The following is a 23,121-nucleotide window of genomic DNA, read 5'->3' on the forward strand; positions in this document are numbered from 1 at the left end:
GGGGTCACAAGTAGAGCGTGAGGTGCAGAGACTGAGCCACCATGCGATTTCACATGGTCATTTCTAGTTGCATGGATTTTGCAGGTCTTCGAGAGAGTTTCTGCAGATTTATAGTTCAGACTTTGCACAGAAAATTCATGAGAATGTGCAATACATTGAACGTCATTTTCACAAGTACCAGACTTGAGAGCATGCTGTCCATTTTGTCTACCATAGCACGTCAATTTTATTGTGGATTTTCATCCAAAAATTATCCTGAAATTCTTACAAGTACCGCGTTGTAGATTGTCTGGAAAATCAGCAAGAAAAAAAAAAAACAAAACCAAAATTGGAACAACACTGGATTAAGTTGCGACATTCATCCAATGCTTGTGGTCAACCACCAGTCAGAAGAAGAGCTTTGGTACCAAGAAAGTAGCGAGCAAGCACTGATTGTTTGATTTTTAATTTGCCCCATGGGCAAAAAGGGCAGAGGAGTATGACCCTTGTTATTCCTTTAAATTAAATATAATTATGCAAAATAAGAAGTTGGAAAAAAAGGATAAAAATCTGTAAGTAATCAAATACCCCCCCCCAAAAAAAAAAAATAGTATAAAAAAAAGAATAAAAAATATATATAAAATATTGCAATAAAATTATATAATAAAAAAAAAAAATACTAGAAGGTTTTTGCAGAGTGATACCAGATATTGGCTCAGCCCTTGATATCTGGTATCTATACAGGCGTAATCCCAGCACTCAAGAGATTACTCCGGTTTCCTGCCTATTACACAAGGCTATTTGAAACACGCAGGAGATTCCAGCTCCATAAAAGCAGCAAACGTCCCATTTAGCAGGACCCTTTACAGACTTCCCTGCATAAGAGCCGACAAGGGGGAACCTTGAACTACAATTTGACTAATTACCGAGGCTTTATTTGTCGGGACAAAATATGTTGTTTTTTTTTCTTCACTTATTTATTTCTTGCCCGTGTGAGGAATTTTCTCCTGAATTCCTATACGGTCGGGCTAAGTCCATACTTCCATTTAGTCTACACAAAAACAGACTTATGTTGGCATTTTCTCAGGGCATCCTGAAATCGGACACAAAACCACAAAGTAGGAAAAATGTAAAATAAGCGGTTTATTATGAGAATCGACCAGCTATATATACAGTTTGTAAAGTGTAAAAAGCAGGAGAAAAGTCAGTCTGTTTGCTCAAGTTCTACTGCGTGAAGCCAAGTCCAAAAAATTGCAAATACTTTTTTCTGTTGGCTTTCAAATCTATTAATCCGATCATTCTGGATCCATTTGTCATATATGCAGTTTGGAACTATTCTAAAAATGTTAATTTTTTTCCCTTCTTCTCTATAATAGATACACACACACACATATATATATATATATATATATATATATATATATATTATATTATATATATATATATATACACACAGTACAGACCAAAAGTTTGGACACACCTTCTCATTTAAAGATTTTTCTGTATTTTCATGACTATGAAAATTGTACATTCACACTGAAGGCATCAAAACTATGAATTAACACATGTAGAATTATATACTTAACAAAAAAGTGTGAAACAACTGAAAATATGTCTTATATTCTAGGTTCTTCAAAGTAGCCACCTTTTGCTTTGATGACTGCTTTGCACACTCTTGGCATTCTCTTGATGAGCTTCAAGAGGTAGTCACCGGAAATGGTTTTCACTTCACAGGTGTGCCCTGTCAGGTTTAATAAGTGGGATTTCTTGCCTTATAAATGGGGTTGGGACCATCAGTTGTGTTGTGCAGAAGTCTGGTGGATACACAGCTGATAGTCCTACTGAATAGACTGTTAGAATTTGTATTATGGCAAGAAAAAAGCAGCTAAGTAAAGAAAAACGAGTGCCCATCATTACTTTAACAAATAAAGGTCAGTCAGTCCGAAAAATTGGGCAAACTTTGAAAGTGTCCCCAAGTGCAGTTGCAAAAACCATCAAGTGCTACAAAGAAACTGGCTCACATGAGGACCGCCCCAGGAAAGGAAGACCAAGAGTCACCTCAGCTTCTGAGGATAAGTTTATCCGAGTCACCAGCCTCAGAAATCGCAGGTTAACAGCAGCTCAGATTAGAGACCAGGTCAATGCCACACAGAGTTCTAGCAGCAGACACATCTCTACAACAACTGTTAAGAGGAGACTTTGTGCAGCAGGCCTTCATGGTAAAATAGCTGCTAGGAAACCACTGCTAAGGACAGGCAACAAGCAGAAGAAACTTGTTTGGGCTAAAGAACACAAGGAATGGACATTAGACCAGTGGAAATCTGTGCTTTGGTCTGATGAGTCCAAATTTGAGATCTTTGGTTCCAACCACCGTGTCTTTGTGAGATGCAGAAAAAGGTGAACGGATGGACTCTACATGCCTGGTTCCCACCGTGAAGCATGGAGGAGGAGGTGTGATGGTGTGGGGGTGCTTTGCTGGTGACACTGTTGGTGATTTATTCAATATTGAAGGCATACTGAACCAGCATGGCTACCACAGCATCTTGCAGCGGCATGGTATTCTATTCTGTTTGCGTTTAGTTTGACCATCATATATTTTTCAACAGGACAATGACCCCAAACACACCTCCAGGCTGTGTAAGGGCTATTTGACCAAGAAGGAGAGTGATGGGGTGCTACGCCAGATGACCTGGCCTCCACAGTCACCAGACCTGAACCCAATCGAGATGGTTTGGGGTGAGCTGGACCGTAGAGTGAAAGCAAAAGGGTCAACAAGTGCTAAGCATCTCTGGGAGCTCCTTCAAGATTGTTGGAAGACCATTTCCGGTGACTACCTCTTGAGAATGCCAAGAGTGTGAAAAGCAGTCATCAAAGCAAAAGGTGGCTACTTTGAAGAACCTAGAATATAAGACATATTTTCAGTTGTTTCACACTTTTTTGTTAAGTATATAATTCCACATGTGTTAATTCATAGTTTTGATGCCTTCAGTGTGAATGTACAATTTTCATAGTCATGAAAATACAGAAAAATCTTTAAATGAGAAGGTGTGTCCAAACTTTTGGTCTGTACTGTATATATATGTACTTGCCATTAAATAATTCATGTTGGGAAACTCCTGAATTATTCAAGATGACGTTGAGGACTCAACACGCTCATAAGCCATCGCAGAATACATATTTATCGGCTTATTCAACCTGTGGACAGCTGATTGACCCATCAAATTGACTCTATATTGATCAAACATTTTGTCTAAAAATCTGATAAGCTCCGCCCATAGACTTCAAAATTGAACAAACCTTTGAAGGATATGCCATGAATGGTTGAATGATGTGGGCTCCTACTTTGGGAGTTGCAGCTATCTGGAGAACGAGGTTGCAGGATTGGAGAGATGGCCACATAAGCTCTATGGCCGCTCAATTTAAGGTCCATCTCACATCAGATGTAAAGCAGATTTGTGGGCCTGCTTAAAGGGTGTGAATAAAGTGTTACCCATTGGACACGCGACAACCTGCTAATCTCTAGAGATCCCACAAAGCCAGATAATTGGGCTCTGTCCTTATTAAGCTGCTTTCGAACATGCACACCTCCACCCCATTCATGCCTATGGGATTGCCGGAGAAAGCCAAGAGCTGTAGTCGGCGATCTCTGGCAGACTCTTAGATAATTCAATGGAATGGTGGTGCCCATGCTCAACTCCATTCAGATGGGGCACTGCAAAGCCCATTTCTTGGGATTGAACGACCTAAAAAAAATTCACAACTTATCACTTGGTGGTACAGGCTTTGAAAGCTATCTGGTAGGTCCACCACTGGGACGCCACCAATCCTGATAACCGGGCTCGTTTGGAGTTTGTTCAAGCGCACACCGCTGCTCCATTTCCATGTCTAAGGGACAGCAGGAAATAACAAAATATTGTGCATGGCTGTCTATAGCTGTCCCATAGACAATGAATGGAGAAAGTGAGTTAAAAAGGCTCTGCTGCCCCATACACCAATACTACATATGGTACATAGAAGGAGTTGCCTCACTAAAACATTCTTTCTTCAGTCTAAGAACTCATCCAGACATCCGTGGATCTCGGTCCGATCATGGACCACAATCCACGGACTGACCGTGCTCTAACTGGGAGTCCCTGATAGGACAGAGATCCACAGACTACTGCATAAGCCCTTAATTAGACATCCCCAATTAGCAGTCACAAGCCAAGCTTGTCTTCTCCCCGGAAAAAAGGGACAGGTCTTGCCTGAAAGTCCTGACCAAGTTCCATGAGCCCAGTGTTGCGGGGAACACTGTTACTATACAACTGACTGCCTCTCAATAATTTACAGACTTGTTTTAGGTTCCTACACAGTGAATCATTTGGCACAAAAAAGTAGTGTTGGGAAAAGCAGAGTCGAGTCGGGTAAAGCAGAGTCGAGTCGATTTGAGTAAAGCAGAGTCGAGTCGACACAAAAAAGTAGTGTTGGGAAAAGCAGAGTCGAGTCGAGTAGACTAAAGAGGAGTCGAGTAGACTAAAGAGGAGTCGAGTAGACTAAAGAGGAGTCGAGTAGAATAAAGAGGAGTCGAGTAGAATAAAGAGGAGTCGAGTAGAATAAAGAGGAGTCGAGTTGAGTTAAGCAGAGTCGAGTTGAGTTAAGCAGAGTCGAGTTGAGTTAAGCAGAGTCGAGTTGAGTTAAGCAGAGTCGAGTTGAGTTAAGCAGAGTCGAGTTGAGTTAAGCAGAGTCGAGTTGAGTTAAGCAGAGTCGAGTTGAGTTAAGCAGAGTCGAGTTGAGTTAAGCAGAGTCGAGTTGAGTTAAACAGAGTCGAGTTGAGTTAAACAGAGTTGAGTTGAGTTAAACAGAGTCGAGTTGAGTTAAGCAGAGTCGAGTTGAGTTAAGCAGAGTCGAGTTGAGTTGAGCAGAGTTAAGTAAAGCTACCCTGATATTTTTTACATTTTAATTATATGAGCCTCGAGCAATAAAATATTTCAAAGTCTTTAGCACAAAATAAGAAAAATAAAAAATGTAACACTATTTAAAAAAAAATGTTTAAATTGAAAATTTTGAATTTCCTCAAAATTCATACAAAAAAAATTCACTAAAAGGTTTCACGGGTAAAATGCAACATTTAAGGCACGTGGAAGACAAACTGGAAGTCTGGCAGTACGTCCCGTCTGCGTTACAGTGACATATTGTAGGGAGCCAAAGAAGCATGAGAGCTCATTATCTGTACAAGAGAAATCCTTGTTCTATCACTAATAACTGGGAAAGATTAGGTAATTTGGCCAGCGCCTCCATGCTGCTAACGAGGATCTTTGCGACTACTGGAACACGCTAAATCACACAATTGATGACCTAATTAAATCATTAAAGCCGTCTACGGAGCAGTGTTTGGATAATAACATTACTAATCAGAGAGATTGAAATTGTGAGTATTAGCACATTAATTAGCTCCGCCAGAATATGGGCTTTACCTCTCCACGGCTGATGCCTTAAAATGCGAGCACAACACAATTAAACCCGTAATCTTTCAGATTCTATAAAACAAGGAGAAAAAATATATATAAAAAAAGGCACCTCAGTGAATATCTACAAGCTCAATGTATACAGGAATACACAAGCCCGAAGAAGTATGAGGTCAGTATGACCTGTGCAAAATTATCAGAATCTACATCGATGACGTCACTTTAGCTACATTATTCGAGAAGTCCCGAAATCCACCTCTGTCTCCTCAGAGGGTTGGGTTAATGCGCTAAATATTCCAAGTGCTTTACACTGCAGCTCGGCTTGTTCAGGCAGGCTACTAGGAAAAGCACAAGCTCAACATGAGCTCTTTATAATATCTGTGCCCATACAACAAGATCTCATATATATATATATATATATATATATATATATATATATATATATATATATATATATATATATATATATATATATATATATATATATATACACATACACATACACACACATATACATATATATATATATACATACATACACACACATATACATACACACATATATACACACACGCACGCACAAATAATTTCTTTAAATATTTAATATATAGCTAGAGAAAAAGACGAGAGAGAGAGAGAAAAAGACGAGAGAGAGAGAGAGAGAGGGGGAAGACGAGAGAGAGAGAGGGGAAGACGAGAGAGAGAGGGGGGAAGACGAGAGAGAGAGGGGGGAAGACGAGAGAGAGAGAGGGGAAGACGAGAGAGAGAGAGGGGAAGACGAGAGAGAGAGAGGGGAAGACGAGAGAGAGAGAGGGGAAGACGAGAGAGAGAGAGAGAGAGAGAGAGAAGACGAGAGAGAGAGAGAGAGGGAGGGGGGAAGACGAGAGAGAGAGAGAGAGGGGAAGACGAGAGAGAGAGAGAGAGAGAGAGAGAGGGGGGGAAGACGAGAGAGAGAGAGAGAGAGAGGGGGGGGGAAGACGAGAGAGAGAGAGGGAGAGAGAGGGGGGAAGACGAGAGAGAGAGAGAGAGAGAGAGAGGGGGGGGGAAGACGAGAGAGAGAGAGAGAGAGAGAGAGAGAGAGAGAGAGAGGGGGGGGAAGACGAGAGAGAGAGAGAGAGAGAGAGGGGGGGGGAAGACGAGAGAGAGAGAGGGAGAGAGAGGGGGGAAGACGAGAGAGAGAGAGAGAGAGAGAGAGGGGGGGAAGACGAGAGGGAGAGAGAGGGGGGAAGACGAGAGAGAGAGAGAGAGAGAGAGAGAGGGAGAGAGAGAGAGAGAGAGGGAGAGAGAGGGGGGAAGACGAAAGAGAGAGAGAGAGAGAGAGAGAGAGGGAGAGAGAGAGGGGAAGACGAGAGAGAGAGAGAGAGAGAGAGAGGGGGGAAGACGAGAGAGAGAGGGAGAGAGAGGGGGGAAGACGAGAGAGAGAGGGAGAGAGGGGGGGGAGACGAGAGAGAGAGAGGGAGAGAGAGGGGGGAAGACGAGAGAGAGAGAGAGAGAGAGAGCGCGAGGGGAAGACGAGAGAGAGCGAGGGGAAGACGAGAGCGAGCGAGGGGAAGACGAGAGCGAGCGAGGGGAAGACGAGAGCGAGCGAGGGGAAGACGAGAGCGAGCGAGGGGAAGACGAGAGCGAGGGGAAGACGAGAGCGAGGGGAAGACGAGAGCGAGGGGAAGACGAGAGCGAGGGGAAGACGAGAGAGAGAGGGAGGAGAGAGAGGAAAGAGAAGAGAGAAATAGTGAGAGATGGAAAGAAAGAGAAAAAGATGAGAGATTAGAGAGGAAGAAGAGAGAGGAAGAAGAGAGAGGAAGAAAGAAGAAGAGAGGAAAGAGAAGAGAGAGAGGAAAGAGAGAAGAGAGAGGTAGAAGATAAATAGTGAGAGATGGAAAGAAAGAGCTAGAGAAAAAGAGGAGAGAAAGAGAAGAGAAAGATGAGAGATTAGAGACGAGAGAAAGAGGTAATATTTATTATTTAGATACAGAAGGTCGGGGGTTGGGGCAGAGAGCAAAAGAGCGAGAGGGGAGGAAGAAAGAAAGGGGGTAAATATTGTTATATGCAATACTCATTAGGGGTAATTCTGGGACTTTCTTTACAAATATATTGCTTATACTTATTTTTTATATAGCCTATTTTTATTGAAAAAAAAAATCCTGAGGTAAAAGGAGATCCCACAAGTTACTGAGGACCCCAAATAATTCTGGAAGATGTAACCAAAACCACTTAGTAATACCCTAATGTTAGATGAGATAATCCATTCGTTGATGGGTAAATTGCTTGGTGTCACCATGAAGAGTCCACCTTTTCAAAAGATGCCCTACAAGGTTAAACCACCCGCAGTTCAATACTTGGTGACCACAAGCTACCACATTAACTCCCCCAAAAATGAAGTAACTCTGTTGTAAGATTGCCATGCCCTGTACCGTTATTTTTGGTTCCTCCAATCTGTTCATTTTTGGGGAAACACTAGCAAAAGGGGAATATCTTTTGAAAACAACCAAATCACAACGTCTCAACAAGGACAGTAACATCTGTATCCTATATGTTGCCACGGTTGGCATATAAGCGCCAGGACTGACTGATCAGAATGATTCGAGGTCCCTTACCAATCAACATTTTAGTTTCATCTTTGTTGGCTCCACAATTCATCTTTAGAGAGGTTTTGTAGAACTGTAATATCAGATCGGTGGCGTCAGAACACGGGCAATCCCCACTGATCAGCTGATTAAAGGGCCGTGGCCCATCGGACCTGCCATGGCTTTGGACATTGTGTTGTGTCCCATTCATTTACTTGAATGGGAAAGATGCAGTACTGCTCATGGCCATTAACGTATGGAGCTGTCCAATTCCAGTGCAATACAGTCGCGTCAATCACCGGATTGTCGAAAGTACCAAGAATTTTGTGCCAAACCTAACTGAATTTAAAGCAAAAGAAAATCCCTTTAAAAAAATTGGACTCAAGGGACTTAGACAATAATTTAAATAATATATTGTAGAAGTGACAAGAACCTCAAAACATTATATAGGTGACAACAGTCTCATAAAACTATAACTAGATGTACGATACTCTATACTACATATCTGGTTTATTGCCAAGCAGACAGATGGTTCTCGTGCATTGCTGGAATTCTAACTTCCACAAATAGACGACTTATCAGGGCGTTTCAGTAACTGAAAATTGCATTCAAGAAAACATGCCCCGCCCAATTGACCATATGTCATAACTGAACTGTATACAAAATCCTTCAAGTCCATTCTTATTACATACAGATGACCTAAAAGTTGTATTATCACAGTGTTTCGATTCATAAAGTAGGTCACTTTCAAAATTATCTAAAAAAAAAAATAAACAAATCCTAATATTTAAAAAAATAAAAAACTACTTATCCACAGCAACAAAAAATCAATAATCCCAAAATAAAAATCACACTGTTGAGTAAAATGTGCCCATGGTAGATTCTACATTTAGCCATTGGATCAGTCTCTCGAGGGCCACGGGTTTAAAAGGGTTGACTATGATTAGAAAAACATGACTGATTTCTTCCATACACAGCTCCCCACTTGGTCAAAGGTTATGTTTGGTACTGCAGCTCAGCTCCATTAAGCTTCACTCTTTCCAAGAAGAACAAAGCTAGAGCTATATGGCAACTTTGATCGTGCTACTTGTAGACAACTTGACGATGCACCGAAGTTGAACAACTAGTTCAGGTGTAGTCGAACACAAGTTAAGCTGGTCGAAGCATTGTTCGGCTAGCTTAACTTGTGTTCGACTACACCATAAAATAGTCGCACAACTTCAGGGATCTCAGCCGACTCTCCCATTAACAGAAATGTTCATTTGGGCGAGCGCTCCTGTGTTCTTTATGAGAACAACGCCAACTGACATGTCGGCTGGCGGCCCATCTCTGGAAGAACAATGCAATCGGCAGTCCGAAATTGGACCATGTCCGATTGACTTCTTTCCCAAAGATCAGTCCGTCAGCTTCCCCATACACATTATACAGCTGACCGAACCTGTCGAAATCGGCGGGTTCAGCAGACATTACTCTAATGTGTTTAGTGAGCAAATCTGATCTGAGACCAAAAATCCAGCTGGTCTACCTCCTTTGCGACTGTTATGACTTGTGAATGCTACCACATTCAAGATCATTTCTCGTAAAGTCAGAAAGCAATCTTGTGATCTTGACGCAAGGCTAAACTCACTGTGACGCCCCAGCCTAAGGTGGCAACCTTCTTCAGTGACAACTTTTCTAGACTAGGACTAAACTATACAAAAGAGCATTTAGGGAAATGGAGATGGCCTACCTCTAACACCCAAAGACTACTTCAGTGGTGTCAATCGTTTTGTTTTTGGAAAACTCTTGTATGCAAGTTTTGACCTAGCTACAAACAAAAAGAGAGGTACTTCTTATACAAGATCCTTCAATTTTGGATAACAGAAACCTTGCTAATGACCAAATTACTCCAAAATGGTTGTACATGACCAGAAAACTTAATCTGTATGGAAACTCCAAGTTGAAGACCAACAGTCAGTACATACGGCAGTCTCAACCTAATTTGTACCAGGATTAGGCTACTGGAGTTAATAATTCAACTTCACATCATCCTAAATATCAATTCCAAGAAATGAAGTTTAAAGAAAAAATTATGAGTATAAGTTATATTGCCAAATCCGTACCGTTGGAGCGATGGATGCAGGTGTGCTGATTGTCACTTAGGAAGAAGCCATCCTTGCATTGGCATTCATAGCTGCCCATTGTATTAACACAGATCTGTTGACATCCTCCATTATTGTCCAAACATTCATCCACATCTAAGGGGGAAAAAAAATTAGATTTAGGATTAAAAAGAATTCTAAAGTTGTTGACATACATAGGGCACATTTTATGTATTACTGTAAACCCCCCATACATAAACTAATGTCGGCTGAACCAGCTGATATCAACAGGTTCGGCCGACAATCTAAAGTGCATAATGGCACTGACCAACTAATAATCGGGAGAGATGTCGATCGCACGTCTTATTTTGGGCTATCGCATTGTTCTTCCGGACATGAGCCATTGGCCGACGTGTATTATGGAGAACAAAAGAGTGCTCGACCGAATGTGCACTCCTGTGTATGGGAGAGTCGGCTGAGATGGCTGTCGAATGAACGATCAGCCAGAGTATTGGTGCGTTGACAGCCATCTAATGTGTAATGTAGACATCTGTAGACTAATATCAAGTTTCGTGACGGATTTACGAATATTATATTAGCTGTTTGGCCTTGATAACCCCTTGTGGAATTGGACAATTAAGGTAATAACTAGAATTAGAGTTTAGTGCCACCCTTAATACCAAAGGTCTTCATGATAGACCTACATTGAGTCGAATGAGTACATGGCTTGGTGTCACCACCAAGAGTCATCTCCTCAAAGATGTCCTACAAGGTTGTCCTACTAGTAGCTCCACACTTGGACTGTTTGTTTTCCAGAGCCCAACCATTGTTCATGGTTCCACCGATCTGTTCACGTTATATATGTATTTTAGGAGACTGCCTGGAAGAGGTTGGTGTCTCTCAAAATCCATCAACCATGACAGTAATATATGTAACCTGTATGTAGCCATGGTGGGAAATTGAGAGTAGGAACGCTGGGGAATAAGTGGTCCTTTATCAAACACAATAGTTTTTTTTAAATTTGTATGCTTGATCTGTAGAGGGGTTTTATGGCACGGCAATTTCAGATCCAACTTCAGAAACCGCCACCAATCAGCTGATTGATGGAGCTATGGCACACAAGAACTGCCATAGCTCTGTACATTGTGTTGCAGCACCACTTATGGCCACTAAATCAGTTTCCTTGTGTCAACACCCCGTTTATCAGTTAAAAGCCCAGCTATCTCATACTAATGACCTATCTTAAAGATAGGCCCTCAATATTTAAGACCCTGAAATAAGAAATAGGTCTCAGAGTCTTAGGTATTAATAAAAAATAATCCTAAAAATATATTCCTTCCCATTTTCTCACATACCCGACAATAAGAGAACTCCATGTGTCCGGTTTCACAAAGTCTTTTTTTTTTAGCCTCTGAAGAATAGTCTGGATCACCGAGGAATAAAATCCCCCTGGTCCTGACTGGGCTAAGTTGTAAGTCACATTTTAAAGACACACATTCTTTCACCACAAATTTCCAGACAACCCTGGCTGTGAAGTTTACAACAGTAATTGGCTCGGTCATTACGGTTTTTACGGCACAGACAGGCTTTGGACCTACGGTAATGGTTAGGCAGAACTGCAGGCAAACACAAAAGGCATTATTGGGTGAAAAAAAAACCTTACAGGACTCCTGGATTTGTACTGAGCAGAAGGTTTCAATTACAGAAGTCATAACCCCCCTACCATGTCAGCTTGTTTAATGAAAAGGGGACTTCTTAAATCTCTGTGTTCCCAGTCTGTATTTGTCACTTTAATGGCCAAAGTATAAAAACAAGAAAAGCTACGTTTTTTTTTTTTGCTACTGGCCATTTCTGTTTTGTTTTTTTCCCCCTTTTCAATTCTCATTAACGCGTTGGGCCTATTGTTCACAGTTTTTGGACCAAAAAAAAATAAAAAATAATGTAACAAAAAGTGAAAATGATTAAACTGGAATAATTCACGACAACTTATAAATTTTAAACTTGGACATTTTTGAGTATCAAAAAAAAGGAAAAAGAAAATATAAAATATTTATAACAAATAAATAAAAAAGAAATACTTTCATTACTTGAATGCCCCCTCGATGAAGAACATTTTTTGTAAATGTGGCAAAAACATAGGGAACATTGGGGCCCATGTGTTGTATGGACCCAGAAAACTATTTTGTCCCAGTCTGGACCTCTTTGTGGCACTGCTTTCATACTTCAAGGAAGTTTTTTTCCCCTACCAGTTTCATACAAAATACATAACTAAAATAACTGTAAAACGTTCCATCAGTTGCCATATTATGTAAGTATTTATTTTTTTTATGAATTATTTCTAAGGAAAAATATAGTGCCAAGTAGGGACACCGTAGAGTGTTACAAGGTAGTCCTATAACTCTGTTACCAATCAGCTGACTGAAGGGACCGCATCGTTCCGCCAATCAAGGCTACAAAATCAATGGCCTTTCCTTAGTTGATTGGTGGAGGTGTCGGGATTCAGAACCCTAAAAATCTGATATGGATGCTCAATCCTAAGCGAATGTCATCAATTTTGTAGCCTTCATTGGCAGAAGGATGCTGCCCCTTTCAAATAGCCGATTGGTGGAGGTGTCGGGATTCAGACCCCTAAAAATCTAATATTGATGCACAACCCTAATTGAATGGGCCACATCATTCTGCCAATCAAGGCTACAAAATTGATGGCCTTTCCTTAGCATTGGAAATCTATATCAGACTTTTAGGGGTCTGACTCCCGACAGCTTCTCCAATCAGCTGACTGAAGGGACCGCATCGTTCCGCCAATCAAGGCTACAAGAATGATGGCCTTCCCGTAGGATTGAAGGAGCCACATCATTCCGCCAATCAAGGCTACAAAATTGATGACCTTTCCTTAGGAATGGAAATCTATATCAGATTTTTAGGGGTCTGACTCCCGACAGCTTCTAGAAACAGCTAATTGAAGGGACCACATTGTTCCACCAATCAAGGCTACAAGAATGATGGCCTTCCCTTAGGATTTAACGGGCCACATGATTCTGCCAAATCAAGGCTACAAAACTGATGGCTTTTCCTTAGGACTGGAAATCTATAATCAGATTTTTTAGGGTTCTGACTCCCGACACCTTCACCAATTAGCTGGCTGAAGAGGCGGCATCGTTCAACATGCACCACATCCTTTACCAGGCACAAGTCTGTACTTTAAACAGTCACTGTATCTGGTATTACAGACCAGTCCCATTCATTTAAATCTTATTGGGCTGCTAGGCTGTAATACCAGGTACAGTCACTACTAAAAGTCCTGCACCATGCCTGGTAAGCAATGAAGCAAACGAGACTGGCTAGAGCGCCACAGCAACCTGAATCAGACGATCAGCAGGCGTATCAACAGTTGAACCCCTACTGATCTGATATCAATGGCTAATTCTAAGGGTAGACCCTCATCTTTGTAGTCCTAAAGAACGACTTAAAAAAAAGGTTTTATTCCCTATGCCAGGGATCACAGGAAAACTACATGTAAATGTGATTGATAGAGGTGCCAGGAGTCAGATGCCCACCAAATAGTGAGAAGTAAAAGGACATCAATAATAACAATCAAGAAAAGCCTTTAAAAAAAGTGTAAAGAGCTATTCCGAAGATTTATGCCCCCATTAGTGACAAAATGTACAATTGGTGGAGAAAGGTTGAATTTTATGGATCTAGGTCTTTTTTTAACCTATGTAACTATATAAAACTTTAAGTAGAGATTAAAAGGTTTTTCCAAAATTTAATGAGGACCTTTGACTTGTTATAAACTTGTTAGATATATATTTTTACTTGGTGTAAATGCCGCTGTTCTCTTGAATCTAGCAATGTCTTTTTTTTTTGGTTTCTGCGCCTCTCCGTTCCTTAGATATGGCCCCTTCTTCCCTGTTTATAAATCAAGTCTTTTAAGGTAATTGGGTGCGGTCAAACCTTCTCTGTAGGAGTCTACTTGAGGACCACACCCACTTGGCTAACAAAAGATTAGTTTTATATAGAAGGAAGAAGAGGCTATATCTCAGGAACAGAGAGGCGCATTCAGAAAAAAAAACGTCGGATTCAGGAGAACAACGGCATGTACACCAGGTAAAAAATACATATTTAAGGCAAGTAACAGGTACTCTTTAAAGGGGTTGTCAAATTATCTTTTCAAAATGGTCATAAATAAGGGTGAATGAGAAAAGAACACAATAATATATATTCATCTTGTAAACATGCATAAGTCCAGCTCAGCCATTCCTGACACTCTTTGTTAGCTGTTCTTTAGTGAGCACTTTCTGACCACCATCATGACTTCTGTGGCCAATCACTGACCTCAGCATTTATGGTGGCACCATCTTCATGTGACTACTGAGGCCAATGATTAGCTATAGTGGCTCAGTGCAGGTGGTCAGAATGCCATTACTGCAAGAATGGGTGGGCAATTTACCAAGCAATGTAAGCTATACTCGGCCCTTTTATAAAAAATCTCCGATAACCCCTTTTTCATTACCAAGTTCCTAATATAAAGATGACTCCGACTATCTTCTCTTAGGTCAAATCAAGAGATTAAAACGGTCTACAGAAAATAAACACAATTAACAGCATAAACACGACGCATGTATCTGTACACAACATTAAGTGAGCAATTTGCAGAATATATATGCCGTATGTGAATGGTCTATGAAGAGTCTGGCAGGACAACAGAGGAGAGAGAACATTTGGAGAAGCTTTCAAGGATAAATCCAATAGCTACTTAAGGAGCGGAGGAAAGTCATATGGCCGGAGAGTATTCAGTGCAATGAACTCGTCTTTTATTATTGATGTTTACATTATGGAAAAGCCACTCTCTCAGCAAAGTCCAGATCGCAGAGATTTATTACCACAGGCTACTCTGCGGATGCAAGTAAAATCCTGCAATATACTGTTCCTGAAATGAGAGACTAGTGGGGGGCGAGGAAGCTCGCTTAAAGATTCAACCTCTTGAAATCAGTCTGAAAGTCTCTCTCTATAGTGGTGATCAGTTTATCGGATAAAGAGTTCCATATCATCTGATAATATCCTGACCTTCTGCAGTCACCACAAGGGGGAGCTAAAGGGCTAATTGCAGACTGTTCTTACATGCAATAATGGCTTCACAATGAAATAAAACATTTTTGATATTTTTTTATTTCGCCTCTCCTTTGCGGAGATATTAGCAAAGTATTTGACATCTAATGAGTTAACTTTTGTTAAGTCCAAGTGGATATTAGCAGATATTTTTCACTGGGGGCGTGTAATTCGATCTTCCTATACACGTTGCTTAATCATAAGCAGGTAACACCATAGCAGAAAAAGAACAAGCCCCCACTATAGCTTAGGTTTCTCAGTGTGTGAGATGCAATAATACTGAGCTGTAATTTTCTGGTCTAACCTCCTGCATGATTAGAAAGTGCAGGTGAGTTTAGCTGTGTCACATTACAAACCCTTCAGCTCTCCTCCTCTCAGCATTGTCAGTTCTGCTGTACTACCCCTTCCCCCACACTACCTGTCCTGAGCTGTGTCAGTAATCACGCTTATGTCTGTTGTGCGCAAAAGTTGCTTTGAATACAACAGACATAAGTGTGACTCATCTCCAGACAGGCAGTGTGGTGGGAAGGGCAGTACAAGAGAGGTGACAGTGGTATGAGAGGAGGAAAGCTTATAGAATTTAAAATGTGACGCAGATAAACTCAGCTGTGCTGCCCCTTCTCCCACTGCGACCTTATCCGATAGGGGGGTCATCTGTGCTCTAATCTCAAGCAGTTACTGATCATTCTGGAGGTTAGACCAGGTAACTAGAGCTGTCTTATCATCATCTCACACACCGAAAACCTAAGCTATTGTGAGGGTGTGTACTTATTCTGCTGTGTTGCTGCCGGCCTACAATTTGGCAACTCATACATGGAGAAGAAGTAAAAGCCCCCAGTGATAAATATCTGATAACTTATTGGGTGCCAAATACTTTGATTGCAATTATCGCCGTAATGAAGAAGTGAAATTTAAAAAAAAAAGTTTTTATTCAGCTCTGCAGCCACATTTACATCGCATTTCCAGTTCAACAAGAAAAAATTGGTTAAAAGGTCATATTTGGTAAAACGGTATTAACTAAGCCATAAAATTATGTACACAGAAAACGTGACCCATTCAACCTTTAGCCTAATGGTGGCTTCAGCAAGGCAGAATTTAATCATTTAATAAAATATGTACAGATATGCAGGAGATTTGGAGTTCTGTAGTAAACAATAAAGGGGCTCTGGCCACTATAAAAATATGGACAAAAAAAAAAAAAATCATTACAGAACTATTTTGGACCTGAAATAACAGTGTTCAAAGTAATTTTAAATGTGATTTTAGGGAAACATCACGTCATTGTGGAGCCCTTACACTGAAGAGGGTTTCCAATTTTATACATGGAATATCGTTAGGGTATTCCATCACTTAATGATCAGTTGAGGTCTGTTCTCTGGGACAGCCACTCCATTTACTAGACTGGAGCTTTGCTACAGTTCCTCTGCACGGATTGGTGGAGGTCCCAGAAATATACAGAAAATATTCTGTATGTTTGCGATCATATAAGTAGCTCCTAAATTGAAGCGCCTATATCTTCACTGTACTATTGAAGGAATAGAAGAATCCACACTATAAACAGAGAGACAGTGAGGGAACACTTAGCTAACATAAATGAATTCAAGTCTCCAGATCCAGATGAATTACATCCTTGGTGTCACGGGTGTATCAGACAGTCGCCCTGCAGTTGGTTGCAGGAGATCTCTACGTTTGGCATTACAGACATCTTTTAGATGAGAGGCTGTCTCTAGGACCTAGCGGCTACCTCCCTCTGGTACTTGGCTCCCAGGCCTGGGTGTATGTATGCCTGGTGTGTCTGAGAGGGAGGTGCCAGCTATATTCATTTCTACTTGTGAAGGTTTAGCAAGAGCAGTACTTTGTCCTCTCTGGAGCTTGAGGCAGAGTTCGCTTTTGCCTGGAGTCGTCTAAAGCTAAGTATTCTCCCCCTGTTTGTCTACCCTTGTTGTCTATAGAGTTTAGTGAAGACCGACTAGTGCTCATCTACTCCCATCCCTAGCCTTAGCCATGCGCCAGGGAAAGAGAGTGAGGCACGCGTGCGGCGATTGCTGAAGAGGCAATATAGGGACGGTAGTTGAGACAGGGTGACACTAGACCAGACTAGGAGGTCTCCATTTCCCCCTTTCCCTAGTGTCTGGGCTCCCTTTCCCTCTTCCCTCTGTGTTGCATTAAGTCTTTCCCACACCTGGTGTGACACTAGGGTACGGAAGGAGATATTATTGAACCACTCTTCATATTCTTTGAAAATTCTTGAAGAACAGGAGAAGTCCCAGAAGACTGGAGAAGAGCGAATGGTGTCCCCATCTTCAAAAAGGGGAAGAAGGTGGACCCAGCAAACTATAGGCCTGTGAACCTTACTTCTATACCAGAAAAGATCTTTGAACAAATTATTAAACAACCTGTATGCAAGTACCTTTATGAGAATGAAGTGATTAACCAGAGCCAGCATGGGTTTGTAACTAATAAGACATGTCAGACTAACTTAATTTCCTTCTATGACAGAATCACTGACTGGGTGGATCAGGGAAATGCGGTAGATATAGTATATCTTGACTTCATCAAAGCATTTGACAAAGTATCTTATACCATCCTTATTGAAAAAATGACCAACTATGGAATGGACAGGGCAACTGTTAGGTGGATTCGTAACTGGCTTAGTGATTGGACCCAAAGAGTGGTAATAAATGGTTGCACATCCAGTTGGAATAATTTCTCAAGTAGGGTACCACAAGGTTCTGTCCTGGGCCCTGTTTTGTTCAACATCTTTATTAATGATTTAGATAGAGGAATTGAGGGTAAACTGATTACATTTGCTGATGACCCAAAGCTAGGAGGGATAGCTAATACTAGAGAAGAGAGAGAGAGGATTCAAAAAGATCTAAACAAACGAACTGTGGGCAGCAACTAACAGAATGTTTTTTACCAGGGAAAAATGCAATGTCCTACATCTGGGCAAGAAAAATGAAAAAAAAAGCATATACAGAATGTGAGGAATAGGGCTAAGCAACAGCACGTGTGAAAAAGACTTGGGTATACTAATAGATCATAGACTGAACATGAGTCAATAGTGTGATGCAGCAGCAAAAAAGGCAAACACAATTCTGAGTTGCATTAACAGAAGCATACAGTCTAGATCACATGAAGTAATTATCCCCCTCTACTCCTCCTTGGTCAGACCTCATCTGGAATACTGTGTCCAGTTCTGGGCACCATATTTTAAAAAAGACATTGAAAAACTGGAGCAAGTTCAGAGAAGAGCTACCAGGATGGTGACCGGTCTGCAAACAATGTCCTATGAGGAATGGTTAAAGGACCTGGGAATGTTTAGCTTGCAAAAAAGAAGACTGAGAGGAGACTTAATAGCGGTCTACAAATATCTCAAGGGCTGTCACATTGTAGAAGGATCATCTTTATTCTCATTTGCACATGGAAACACGAGAAGCAATGGGATGAATCTGAAAGGGAGAAGATACATATTAGATATCAGAAAAAATATTTTGACAGTGAGGGTGATCAAGGAGTGTAATAGGCGGCCCCGAGAGGTGGTGAGTTCTCCTTCAATGGAAGTCTTCAAACAACGGCTGGACAGACATCTGCCCGAGATGATTTAGTGAATCCTGCATTGAGCAGGGGGTTGAACCAGAAGACCCTGGAGATCCCTTCCAACTCTAACATTCTATGAAGCACGGAACGCCTATATTCTTGAAGGGTATAAAATAGACTAACACTTCGGACAGCTTTGGAGATTGAGAAATTCACAGTTTGATTTCCAACATTCTCAGCGGACAAAAACTGAATCCCAAAAACTTCTAATTTGGAGCTAGGGCAAAAAGATAGTAAGGAACAGAACCAATGGTACATTAAAATTTGCAACATCCACTTTGTTTTCTTTTTAGTATCTTTATTTTATTTTGGGGAATTACTATTTAAAGGTGTTATCTCAAGATCAGCATTTATACCCTATAAACAGGATAATAAAGTATGATCAGTGGTGGTGCAACCACTGACCATCCAATCAACGAAAAAACTGACGTTTCATTTCCTGTGTGAATGGAGCAGTAGTGCACATGCATCACCACAACTGGGAGTGCAGTGTGCATGTATGACCACTGCCCCCTTAGAAGTCAGTGGAGAAGTGGCCAGGCATGCATACTACTGCTGGATTTGTAAAGGTGAGACTGGCCCCCCCATTCTTAAAAGGAATCTTTCAGCCGGTTTTTGCTATACAATCTGAGTGCAGCATTATGTAGGGACAGAGACCCTGATTCCAGATATGGGTCACTTAGTTTACTGGGTGCAGCAGTTATGATAGAATCACAGTTTTCTTTGTTGCAAATTTAGCAAAGCTTGAAATGCTGAGCCCTTTATAACTCCGCCCACATCACTGATTGGCCGCTTTCTATCAATATAAAGTGTACACACAAAGCTGCCAATCAGTGCTGGGGGTGTGGTTGGACCAGGAAGCGCGAGACACCTAGTCCTGTAGTGATAATCTCCTGCTGATAAAATACATTTTATTGACACAACAACACAGTCATACATCGCTGGGATCAGGGTTACTGCCCCTACATGCGGATGTCAGATTATTACATAGCAAACATATTAAATCTAGCATTTTTTTAAACTTTCCCCGATTATACATTTATAACATGTCCTGATAAAGGGATCGTCCCTCAAACAGCCTTAAGTAAAGAGCAGGAAAAAAAAAATAGTGCACCTGATTAACTTGGCAGAAAAGGTTACATTTCCCTGCAGCGCCACCACTGGGGAAATTAAGTATTACAAGTGCCTTGTCAAATCAATGGGAAGGGTCCTCCAGAGTGAGATGCAATTTAGTAACCGTTCTCCACTGTAGCCAAAGGATCTTAAAACACAGGATTCCCCTCTATTAGCATAGAATTCCCTAACAGGGTATAGAGAAATGGATTTTCTAACCCGGACAACTTCTTCAAGTCATGACGAACCCCTTCAACATTAATTTTCTCTAACATTGACAGGACAGAATAAACATCAGTACGATCGGAGACCAGAGGTAAAAAAAAAAAAAAAAAAAAAAAAAAAAATCCCTTTTATCGGTTCATGCACAGGACTCCCTGGAATTTCTTCCCACCCTTCCACTTCACTAGAACAGATCTGACATATTGTAAATGAAAAGCCGGGTTTACTTTCAGTCAAAAAAATAACTAAATCTACTGCACATTCGGTACAAATTGAAAGCTTTTCTCCACTTCCTACGAACGCACGCCAGCACAATAAATAGATTTGTAAAACACAAATAGAACCCGGGCCAAAGAGCATGCATACATATTGAGATTGTCAGATGGATGTATACAGACTTGTTAGGGGTCTGTTGTAAATTACCTTTTTGGAAAACGGAGTGCACAAGCTATCCAGCACCAACCTTGAAATCTGCTCCCTGCTGTGCAATATGTACTCGCGACTACCGCCCTGGTGTAACCAAAGTGACCACACCAGGGATGCCCAACCTGCCACCTAGAAGACCACATGGAGTGGGACGGGGAAGAAGAAGGAGACCTCAGTTCTCCCAAAAGGTGGAGACTGCATGTACAATACCTTCTTTCGATATGCCATATTTTCCCAGTACTTTTGGGATTGGTTCAATGTGACAATTTGGCACTTGGACCGTAGAAGGTAGCACACCCCTGATCTACACAGGTAATACCCATCAAGACACCATTAGCCTTAAATGGAGTGCAACTTAAGGCAGATAATAGAAAAACCATGTAAAACTCTTTGGTGGTAGAGTTGGTGTCCTGCGGTGATCTGTGGTAGTGGATGACAGTAAGGCGTTTACTCTATCTGCAGCTCCTCTTCAGGAAAAATGAAGAATTGCATGGTTCTTACTAAAACGAATAGGAAGTGTCTCAAAATGGTCACTGTTGTGGATTAGATAGGTGTGGGAACTATGTCATCCATATGTACTAACAGGGAATAACAAGAGACTGCCTTCACAAGCCCAAACTGACAGTAGAAGCTAAGTACATAGCCTTGTTGGGGATATAGGCTCTACAAATATCGCACCTTTATTCTTCTAATCGCTACTTCTTTTCTGTAAAAGCTTTTAATCAAATATGCTAATTTGGGTGCTCAGTGTACCCTTGGTGTGGCCAAGAGGCTCAGTGCACAGTTCCGCCTGCTGCTTTTGCATGCCTCGCCTCCCTCGCTCGTGACTGACAGCGCTGGTTTGCCTGTGCTTTCTCTACAGCTTTCTCTCTGGCCTAGAGTCTGACTTAATTTTAGGGGCTAGTGTTGGGAAAGAGTTTAAAGGGGCTGTCCAGTCCAAATCGATAAGTCTGCAGTCACTCTGTGTGACTGCAGACTTACGAATCCCACTGGCGCATGCACTGTGCACTGCGAGGATTCGCTGGTTTCTCACCCAGGGTCAGAGGGTATGTATGCTCTACACATACTCCCGGTCAGTGGGTGTGGCCTCACTTCCATACACTTGTATTGAGTGAGGCCGCGACCAGTCTAGTGAAGTGGCCGTCCAGATGGCGTGGCCTCGCCCCAAAAAAGTGTATGGAGGTGAGGAAATGCTCACTGTCCAGGAGTATGTATAAAACATACATACCCTCTGGTCCAGGGTCAAAAACCGGTGAATCCCCGCAGCGCACAGTGTGTGGGGCGTGAGCTAGGGGTATTCATAAGTCTGCAGTCACACAGAGTGACTGCAGACTTATCGACTTGGACAGGACAACCCCTTTAATTATCTAAATTAGTTTTGAGCTCAGGTCTGGGATCAGAATGAGTTTTGGCATTTGGTCTAGGCAAGAAGTCTCAAACTCGGCCAGGTGCATGGGCCGCACATAGAAAAGATTTGACTTTGACAGGCCGTATTCCTTGCAGGACGAGATGACGTTCTACGACTTTTTTTCTTATTAAATTTTTTGTGTGTCTGCAATGTAATGCAGCGTTATTCACACAGTGCGGTAAAGAGGCAGTGACGCAGGTTAGTCCAACTTAAAAGTCTTTATTTTGGCAACTGATGACAAAAAAAGGCAAACGTTATCCTCCGGATCGCAGCCGGATCGTCCGTCACAGTCCATTGCCGTGGGCGACTACACCACCGTATCCCTCGTGGGTGCGTCAGTGGCTTTTCTTCCTCTGGCTCTGGCCTGTATTTTGCCTCACACAGGCTCCTGCTCTCAAGCTTGCAAACCAAACTCTGACACACCCAAAGCTCAACTGAAAGTTGAAATGGGTTTCATGGACATGTGCCACTCCCAAAAATCAGAGTGGGGGAGAGATCCATCCCACTACTGATCCTATAGACCTCTCCAAAAATAAAAGCCCATATCAGGTTTTATTAAATCTAACTTAGTAAAATAGCTTGACCAAGCCCACACTTATTTTGCATTGTAACCAATGTTCAATATGCCTTCATGTGCATCCTGGGGGACACATACCGGCCCTCGCATATCATTCCCCGCACTGTCTCACAGTAATTCAAAGGCTAAATTTTTGGAATGTTTTTTTTTTTTATTCCTTTTTTTTTTAACCGTGGTCATGGTATGGGTTATGGTATAGTTTTATAGCTTGGGCCGTTACGGACTCAGAATACTTTTTTTGATTACTTTCGTTGCTACATAAAACAGTGGTTTTGGTGTCCAAAATTTTTCTTCAATTTTCTTTTTCCTGCTTTATTATTATTTTTTTTTACTATTTTACTTATTTCATATATAGGACTAACTTTTACTTGCTGCATCGCTAATCTAAAACCCTCAATACTTCTGTACTGCAAGATATTAGATCTGTCAGGTTTTACACAGACACTTAGTCTGTGAGTCCCCTACTTATTCAAGGCCCTTACAGAATACAGTAGCTGACTGACCCGACGGCCTTTATTTGGCCTTGAGTTGCCAAGCTGGGGTGTTTAAAGAGGGTTCCCCCTCCCTCATACCGCTGTACGCCGCGTTCGATGGAAAT

General features: G+C 41.5%; 1 protein-coding gene across 8 annotated transcripts in view; it reads right to left on the reverse strand.

Annotated features, from left to right (window-relative positions):
* Positions 1 to 23,121, reverse strand: part of SCUBE1 (signal peptide, CUB domain and EGF like domain containing 1) — a 266,638-nt gene that overhangs the window by 180,353 nt on the left and 63,164 nt on the right. For all 8 annotated transcript variants that reach the window (XM_073650018.1, XM_073650020.1, XM_073650015.1 and 5 more), the window contains exon 4: positions 10,090 to 10,224. In XM_073650018.1, coding sequence (XP_073506119.1) covers positions 10,090 to 10,224 — 135 coding nt within the window. The remainder of the gene's footprint in view (positions 1 to 10,089; positions 10,225 to 23,121) is intronic.

Source organism: Phyllobates terribilis, unplaced genomic scaffold (assembly GCF_046119375.1).
Source record: "Phyllobates terribilis strain yellow unplaced genomic scaffold, ASM4611937v1 Scaffold_10__3_contigs__length_209671492, whole genome shotgun sequence".
Taxonomy (NCBI): Eukaryota; Metazoa; Chordata; class Amphibia; order Anura; family Dendrobatidae; genus Phyllobates; species Phyllobates terribilis.